At 47.5% G+C, this 8,680-nt stretch overlaps 1 protein-coding gene across 2 annotated transcripts; it reads left to right on the top strand.

The window, feature by feature from the left end:
- The first annotated feature begins 1,132 nt into the window (after positions 1-1,132).
- Positions 1,133-8,304, top strand: HAGH (hydroxyacylglutathione hydrolase). 2 transcript variants are annotated; one of them, XM_010719534.3, is made up of 9 exons: positions 1,133-1,251; positions 2,486-2,667; positions 3,135-3,199; positions 4,142-4,259; positions 5,299-5,407; positions 5,590-5,693; positions 6,133-6,234; positions 6,709-6,788; positions 7,254-8,304. In XM_010719534.3, exons 2-9 carry the CDS (start codon positions 2,563-2,565, stop codon positions 7,351-7,353), a joined length of 783 nt encoding a protein of 260 aa, XP_010717836.1. In that variant the 5' UTR covers positions 1,133-1,251; positions 2,486-2,562; the 3' UTR covers positions 7,354-8,304. The 2 variants fall into 2 exon arrangements, with proteins under 2 accessions (XP_010717836.1, XP_010717837.1); XM_010719535.3 differs by lacking the exon at positions 1,133-1,251 and adding an exon at positions 2,351-2,371.
- Positions 8,305-8,680: the final 376 nt, after the last annotated feature.

The raw sequence follows: 8,680 nt of genomic DNA, 5'->3' as shown, positions 1-8,680 counted from the left end.
AAAAAAAAAGGAAAAAAAATTCTAGGCTGTGCATTTACATCTGGGCCTGAATTCTGAAAGCGTCTCTTTGAATCAGCACTCGGCCTAGCAGTGCCTCTGTATGTAAAACGTGGCCTTAATGAGCCAGAATTCACTGCAGCCACTGTCAGCCTTGAAGCCCCGCTGCTACCTTGTCCCTGAGTGTGCTGACACGAGGAGCAGGCAGCTCGGTAGGGCGGCTGCGCACCCTGCGTGCGTTGCGCTGAACCTGGCTGGGTGCTGCAGACTGCATACGGGGCAGCAAGCAGGAGTCCCATAGGGTGCAACTCATCTGGTGTCCAAAAGCATCTGCGTGCAGTGTCTAGAAAGTAAACGTGGTGTTTCTACTTGTGGGGCAATGCAGAGATAAACGCCTGGGAATGTGTGTGCAGTCCGTGTGTGTGACAGCCTCATTTGGAACAGGAATTTTCCATTCCTTTTTTTTGTAGTAAAACAGAGTAAAACAAAATACTATGAACAAAATGCACAAGGCATTTTCTGGAGGAACCTATTGCTTAACTACCTGCTGCCTCCCTGCCTTCAGCCTCCTGTTGCTGTGATAACATTAACATTGCCCATCTGCAATCTCTGCCCTTCCAAGAGTCAGGCTGTGCTGGCAACCCATCCTGAACAGAGGTGTGCAATCCAAAGGGCACTGCTGGGGACATGGAGCAAAACTGACTGGAAATGGAGCCAGTGGACCTTATAGTTTTGGACGGGCATGTGATCTTGACTTGCTGTCTGTGTTAGGTGCAGGGGTTGTGCACTGCTGGGGAGCTGCCATGAGCAGAACTGGGTGTGAGCTGCTCGTAAGAACAGCGCTGGGTGTGCGTGAGAGCTTTGGATCAGACTGAAGGGCACAGCTCAGCTGCAGATGGGACTTGAGAATAGGTTTCGTGCTGCACGGATGCTTTCTCATTCTTCTCTTGAAATTGCATTTTAGAAAACCATTTCCTTCTGTGGTGTAGTTTGTTTGTTTGTTATGCCAGAATTGTGAATTAAACATGCTGAGAGATTGTGGCCAAGGTTAGAAATGGTTCATAGGAGGAAGGCATTTGAAGTATGTGAGTAATTCCTTCAACTTGAAGTTAAGTTTCTGCTTTCTTGTGTTTTAATTTTCTTTTTCCAGTTTGCATGTGGTACACAAACAGGCAACATGTCCAAAGCGAAAGTGCTTTTAGTTAGGGAGCAGCTGAGGAGCAACTGTTCGGCTTCTTTTCCTACCAAGCAATAGTAAGGGTTTGTTATCTTGTCTTTTTTTTTTTTAATTATTATTTTTGGAAGTACGCTTCTGCTCCAAAGGAACATTTGGTAGGTACGGATGCTTCCTTCAGCACTACATGCCCACTGTGTCAAACCCCCAGTGCATGCCTATGCTATTGTGCTTAGGGATTCTTTTCAGCGCTGCATTTAATTTAACCTTCCACAAAACAAGAGATCTGGTGGGTGCAGGAGGGGAGGATGCCCTGGGCAGGATCAGAGGGGCCTTGATGCATCTGCTGCACATGCAGCTCAGAGCTGAGCTCTCAGCTTTGCAGCACTGTGCTTGTGTCTCTGCAGAGCTCAGGGCTCACTGTGCTGGCTGGGTCAGCCTGCCAGGCCCCTTTTCTCTTATCAGAGGTGGGCAGAGACTGCTTGGAGAGTGGGCCGGGCTGATTAGCAGCGTGGTGACCTCTCCCTGAGCACCAAGTGTTGGAGCCCTAGGGTCAGCAGTGCAAAATGAGACAGGAGCTGAGCCAAACCAGTGCAGGCACCTTCAGTGCTGTGCTGTGGATGTAAACTGACTTCTGTTATGGACTGCTGCCTCTTCCACTGTATGTGCATAGACCCAGGGCTGTGTGGTCCCCAGCCATCGAAGGCATCATCTTCTTTGTCTCTTCTTTATGGCAGAGCTTCTTGTGACTGGGTTGTTTCTTTAAGAACTTTGTATCTATGAGAAAAAGTGGGGAAAAAGTGGAGCCCAAGTTATTTGCATCTGAAGTTGGATTTGCTCCTTGGATTCTATTAAACATTTAACCAAAAGCAAATAGGGAAGCACTGCTGTTGCATCAAGGCAGCCCATTGCAAGGAAGCTCCGTGCAGTGCACGCCTGCTATCTGGCTGGCTGTGCAGAAAGCCCATCTTCTCTCCACGGCACTGCATAAGCTGTGATTTCCCCAATTAATGAACCAGATACTTCTGTTCTAGCAATGTTTGTATTTCTCCTTCTTTTTTTTTAATTTCCTTTTGGTTGTGACATGACATTTTGTACTTCTTTTTTTTTTGTCAAAGTCACTGTCCCAGGCTGACCTTTGTCCAACTCCTCTCTCTCTGTTCTGTTTTCCTGCCCCTTGAAATCTTCTCTCTGATCAAGGTACAGCGCTTTGCCTGCATGTCCACACCCCTGTGAGCAGTGTCCCATCCCTCTCTGTGAAGCTGCAAAGCACCACGATCCTCCCATGACCTGAATTTTGTTTTTGGTCTCCAGGTCCAGCGCAGGTACGAGCCGTCTTCCTGCACACAGAGCACGAGCAGAGGAAGTCAAAGACGGTCACCCAAGCCAACATGAAGGTGGAGATACTTCCAGCGCTCACTGACAACTACATGTACCTCCTCATTGATGAGGAAACGAAGGAGGCTGCAATAGTGGACCCTGTGCAGCCCCAGAAGGTAATGCTGCCTGCTGTCCTGGGAATGGGTGCACTGCTAGAATACTTTCATGCTGCCACGTACACAAGAGAATTAGTCACAGGGTGAGTCAGGCTTGGAGGAAAGTCAGGAAATATTAGCCTCTCCTGTGTACTGACAGGGCTTCATAGGTGCTGAACTTCTGAGCTCAAACACCTTCTCCCTGCCTTCAGGAGTTACTGACCTGATTTTGTTTTCCCTTTTAGTTTGTTGATGTGCAGAAAAGAGGAAATAGAGCTGAGGGTTAAGTCACAGCCCAGTTGGATCAGAGAAATTGTGTCCTGATCTGTAGTGACTGCAAGATGAGTTCTCTGCATAGTCAGCAGGACCTTTGCATGGAGGTGTGGCTCTTAAACCTTGTAGCAGTTGCATAAGGAGCAGGCACCAGGTGTGTTGTTTAAGGGAGTCCATGTGAGTTGTAATGTTCTTGATGTGCTCTGTGTCTGCAGGTTTTGGATGCAGTCAAAAAGCATGGCGTGAAGCTGACCAGTGTCCTGACCACACACCATCACTGGTAACTGTCTGCTGTATTGGCATCTCCAGAGTCTGTGCAGTGTGCATGGGTCCATGAGCGAACACACAGGGCTGCTTTGAAGTTGCTTATAGCAAGATCTTAGAGCATACCCACGTGCTTGACTGGGCATGCTTAAGCTATGCTAACTGCTGTTTGTCTGCAGCCACTGAATAGCTCTGAGAAAGCATGGTCTGGTCCTTTCTTGTGCCAAAGCTCACCAGAAGGTAAAGCGCAGAGAAATCAGCATGAAGTAGCTGAGTGCACAGCAAAGATGGGAAAGCTTGGGGTCAAGCCAGACTTTCTTAAGAGCAACTCTTCCTGTGACCAGGTACATTCTGTAGGCTGCAAGTTCTCTGTGTCAGTGCCTTTAGGCTTTAAAATGATGACTTATTCCAGCTGGTCAGTGAAATAAGTGTATGCGTAGAGTGCAGAAGGCAGCACACTTGCAGTGAGTTGCTAGGACATGCCTCTAAAGCATAGTCAACAGTTGTGGGAGCATTACCAGGGCTGCACATTAACTCTGCCAGAGACATAAAGCTTTAGCAGTTTTGCAGTGTTGAACCTGAGTAGCAATGGAGCGAAGCCACTGAACTGCATATATCCCAATTAGCCTGCTCTCTCAGTGTTGTGGTTAATGGGCGGTCGGCTGTGATAGTCTAAATTTGATATTTCCCAACTAGGTGTGAAATTGAGGGGAGCTGCAGAAGAGATGGTGACCAAAGTCCTATGTTGAAATCTTTCGTGAGCTTGCTGCTCTGCAGCCACCAGCACTTACTAATTGGCACTTAAAGAAACTGTCTTTCCTAGTGCTGATGTAGCGTGCCCTGTGAGTAGTGTTAGATGTCTGCATACTGGGAGACTGATGTTCATCTGGAGATTACCATTGCAGTTGCAATCAGTTTGTCTTCATCCTTTCCAAAATCCATTTTTCTGACCTTCCAGGGACCATGCTGGAGGAAATGAGAAGCTTGTAAAGCTGGAGACAGGGTTGCGTGTGTATGGGGGAGACAGCAGAGTTGGAGCATTGACACAGAAAGTGTCTCACCTGACATCACTCAAGGTAAAGGGAGTGAGCTTCTGGATTTGGTTGGGGACATCTTCCATTTGTGTCACAGCTCTTTTTTTTTTTAACCTTTTTAATGCCTCTCAAAGGTGGTTGATGATTTAACTATATCTTTCCCCCTTTTCTAGCCCTATGTACCATAACCCCTTTGTCTCCTAGCTGGTGATAGTTTGTTGGTAGCATTGGTATTGCTCAGACACCTGTACTGCCTGGGACATGCTGGGTGTCTGTCTCTCCTTGGATAGCTTCCTTAACCAGGGTAGTGAGAGCCACGGCATGAAAGCACAGGGCTTGTATTCTGCTTACAGCCTGGTTAGTACTGAAGAATTGCAAGCGGTCCTCTCTGAATGAAGGCTGAAATACAGGCTGAAGAGAAAGTGGGCCAGCAGGGCGAGCTGCCTGCATTGCTTTTTCAGAGCTACAGTGGCAAAGTTTGCTGAAATGTCGCTGTTTGTTTGTAGATGAGCTGGCAGGTTGCATAAACTGCTGTGACATGTGCAGGCTGGCGTGAATGGCACTGCTGGTCCTGCGGTGCACCTTTCTACAGCTGGTCAGCAGCAAAGAAGGGAGTGCAAAAAAAACATGGGGAGGTTTGCAAATTAAGGCTGTGAGGGAATGAACCTCATGAATGTGTGTAATTCCTCCATTTTCCTGAGCTTCTTCCACTTCTACCCCTCAGCTTCATTTTTGTTTGGCGCTTTTTACGCTTGATTAACTTTGTTTAGGATTTTGCATTGCTCTGGATCTATTTGCTGTTGCTGCTGACCAGACGCTGAGTCACTCTGCATGCAAATGAAGGAATCTGGCAGTTCTCTTTATAACAACACCTGCTAGGAGGAAACAGCACCCTTCCAAGTCCCTACCATAAAATTATTGTGCTGGACTCTCTCAAGAAAAGAGCTGATGTTTACTGGCCAGTTGCGTGAGAATTAGCCTATGGAACTACCAGGCCATTGTAATAAGTTGCAATTCTTTTCTAATGGTACAAATGCTACCAGACAGTAGCCTAAGCTCTAGTCTTCTGCCTTCTTCTCAGGTGGGATCTCTTAATGTGAAATGCCTCTGTACGCCGTGTCACACTTCTGGACACATCTGTTATTATGTGACTAAGCCAAATAGCTCCGAGCCACCTGCAGTTTTTACAGGTGAGGAGTTGGGAGGTTACATCACTGGCAGTCTGTGTTGCAGAGAAATAAGCTCCCCCTCTGCCTGTGTGCTCCTAGCTCTGGATGGGCATTCATTCCTTATTACCAGTGCAGCTAGCCTAACTTCCACAGTGTGGGTGTGAGGAACTGTGGCCTGATGCCATGTCACACCTTGCTTGCAGGTGACACGCTGTTCGTGGCTGGCTGTGGGAAATTCTTCGAGGGAACCCCTGAGGAAATGTACAGAGCACTGATTGAGATCTTGGGCAGCTTAGATCCTGAAACGGTACGAAACTTTTGTGCTAGTAAGTTAACCAGTCCGAAGCTACTGCAGGCTTCAAGAAAACTGCCTTCCCAATAATGCTGTTGTTCGATGAGAACATCTCTCGTGCACTGAAGGAACGCATGCTTTACTGCCTTTGATGCTGAGTAGCTGGATTCCTTTGCAAGTGAAATATGTACTCCAAATACATTTGTGTTTTACGAGGGAAGAGCAGAGGGTGTTTATTGAAACAAAGGCTGGGACAGAGATGGGACACCTGGGTTCTTTCATGAGGCTTACCTATAAGATGGCACGTAGTACTGGCTCATAGCTCCTGGCATTTTGCCTGCATCTGGTGTGTTCTGCGGGTTGGTTCTGTTCCTGCTGTGTTGATAACGTTGATGGAACCCAGCAGTCCACCTTCATGCCCTCAGAGTTACCATGCGGGACTTTTTCTTCCTAGAGAGTTTACTGTGGTCATGAATACACTATCAACAACCTCAAATTTGCTCGACACGTTGAACCCAACAATGTCAGCATCCAGGAAAAGCTTGCTTGGGCCAAAGTGAGTATGTTCATCCTTTCCCTCAACCTGCTGGGTGCTGCTGGAGCCTCTCTGAGGGGGTAGAAAAAAGGGGACAATGTGGAGGAAAAAGAGAAGCTGAGGAGAGGGAGTTGAGAATGAGAGGTGACAGTACAGTTGTGCAATCAGGGGAACAATGTGCTGGAGAACAGGGTGGTGTGAGCAGCATAGCAAGCACAGTTTGCTTTTTGTGGAGATGTGACCCTTCTTGGGAATGTCTTGGTACCATTACAGGCTGAGGCTGAATTTCTCCCACTCTAAGAGGATCAGCTTTGTCCCAGGAAAGACTCAGGACCTGCAACTCAGGTTTCTCAGTGCCTTGGTCCTGCAAGTGGTGTGGCTGAGGAGCAGATCAGGCAGTTAGATGGAGCACTTTACCCTTTGTAGCTCATCCATAGGACATTTCTTGTTCTCCAAAACATTCCTCATCAGGCAGAACTGTTTCCCTTGTTCTAGGCCAAATATGACAGTGGAGAGCCAACCATACCCTCCACCATTGCAGAAGAGTTTACGTACAACCCCTTCATGCGAGTGAGGTATGGACGTGTGGGAACGGCCCTTCTGAGCCTTGTTTGGAGGGGGGGATGTGGGAAAGGTGAGGAGAAAGAGCCATAAATTACTCTCCTGATTCACACATTCTGATGCCCTCACGACCCTCCTTAAAACTCTTGCATTCTAAAGTTGGGTAAAACACTTGTTGTCCTGGCAGAGGCTTGGTGCTGTGAAACATGGGGAGTTGTGGTGAGCATCTCTGACCCAGGAGTTAGAACAAACCTTGCTGTGTGATAATATTCCTTCATCACACACAGCTTGGTAGATGGGTGTGGTATGATGCCACTCAAGGTGCAGGAGCTGATAAGCTCACGCCAAAGTCCTGAGTCTTTGGTCTTAAATGAAACTTATCTCCATGATGCAGGCAAAATGTGGTAGCAGTGACTTCATAGCCAAGATTTTATCTTGCAGGCTTTGCATTTACCATTCTTGGTGTTCCCTCCTGGCAGGGAGAAGACAGTTCAGGAGCACGCTGGGGAGACCGACCCCATCCGCACCATGGGAGCCATCAGGAAAGAGAAGGACAACTTCCGTGTCCCGAAGGACTGAGCACTCTGCCTGTGTCACTTTATTGTCATCTAATAGTAACTTAGATGTTCAGATGTTTTAGAAATCTGTCGTGGTTCAGACAGTCCTATTTAGGTTTCTAGTTTGTTTTAATTAAGGAAAAAAAAAAAGCACTTTGCCCTTGTTGAGATATTCTACAGCATATTTATATTATGATGAAGAATATTTATCCCTCTGTTGCTGGCTCTCAAGCTGTCACATGTGTCACATGCAGCTCATTTTACAAGTGTTGGTACATGGCTCAGGGCTGGAGTGGGGATGGGAGACCTTGAGACCCAGGAACAAATCCCTGCTATTGTGGGCACCTGATGGGAATGCAGACTGTGGCACTGGGGCTGTTTGAAGCGACGTTCACCAGTCTCCATTTAAAACAGGAATAAAATGCAGTAACTGCCAACTGAAATTTAAACTTTCCTTCCATGCTGCCGCTTATTCAAAGTGCCGCTTCTGGCTGCATTAAACCACTTCCCAGTGGCGTAAAGCTGCAGTAACTTTTCCATGCAGAGATTGCACTGTTGCTTCTGCCCTTTCTCTGTTAGCTGAAGCCTGCTTGCATGCTCCTGAGTGTGAGCTGCACTTTACCTGTAGCTGTACACAGAAAGGAAGGAGGGATTTGTCTGCTGGGAGGTTCCAGTGGGAGCAGCTGCAGTGTGCTGCTGTGGTTAATGCTTAACCTGCAGTGCTGTACTGAGCTCATTACCACCTGCATTCCATGTTGTGACCCGGGTCTGCTGTTCTAAAGTGGCAGTGTGTGAGCAGGGTTTGGTGGAGCACCACTTCTTTATTTGTTAAAAAAATAATAATAATTTTTTAAATGTATTTCAGGAAAAAAAAAAGGTACCTAAAATGTTACTGACTTCTTAAATGCTGTGCTGCTACAACTAAGCATGACTGTACTGGCGGCTGAGGAAATAAACACAGCTGTAAACAGTGTGGCAGTCTGGAAAAGGTTCATCTCCAGCTCTTATTTCTTTGTACCAGCGATTCAAGTCAGCCAACTTAAAGCAGCTCTCTTCTAAATGCCAGTGTGACACATCTGGGAACATGTGAGGCTTTATTCAATTACTGCCTCAGCCCTGGAGGCTTACGGGGGGGGGGACACTGCACCTACTGCACTGCGACCCCTGTGCTGGGGGAGCAGAGAGAAGAAGGGGAGGGAATGGAAGGAAGAAGGAAAAGGAGAGGAGGGAAGAAGGGAAGGGAAGGGAAGGAGAGAACAAAAGGAAGAAAAGAGGGAATGACAGTGGGAAGGAGGGGGGGAACGAAAGAGCGGGGAGGAGGAGGAGGAGGAGGAGGAGGAGGAGGAGGA

This window comes from Meleagris gallopavo, chromosome 16, assembly GCF_000146605.3.
Source record: "Meleagris gallopavo isolate NT-WF06-2002-E0010 breed Aviagen turkey brand Nicholas breeding stock chromosome 16, Turkey_5.1, whole genome shotgun sequence".
In the NCBI taxonomy this organism is placed as follows: Eukaryota; Metazoa; Chordata; class Aves; order Galliformes; family Phasianidae; genus Meleagris; species Meleagris gallopavo.
Note: the sequence above shows the minus strand (reverse complement) of the source record. Positions and strands in the feature narration are given on the sequence as shown.

What these genes read in the sequence shown, in the direction of transcription:
- HAGH (XM_010719534.3), top strand. Translation starts at nt 2,563, where the DNA reads ATGAAGGTGGAGATACTTCCAGCGCTCACTGACAACTACATGTACCTC. An exon ending in CTGACCACACACCATCACTG is followed by an intron (nt 3,200 to 4,141) that starts GTAACTGTCTGC and finishes CTGACCTTCCAG; the next exon opens with GGACCATGCTGGAGGAAATG. An exon ending in AAAAGCTTGCTTGGGCCAAA is followed by an intron (nt 6,235 to 6,708) that starts GTGAGTATGTTC and finishes CCCTTGTTCTAG; the next exon opens with GCCAAATATGACAGTGGAGA.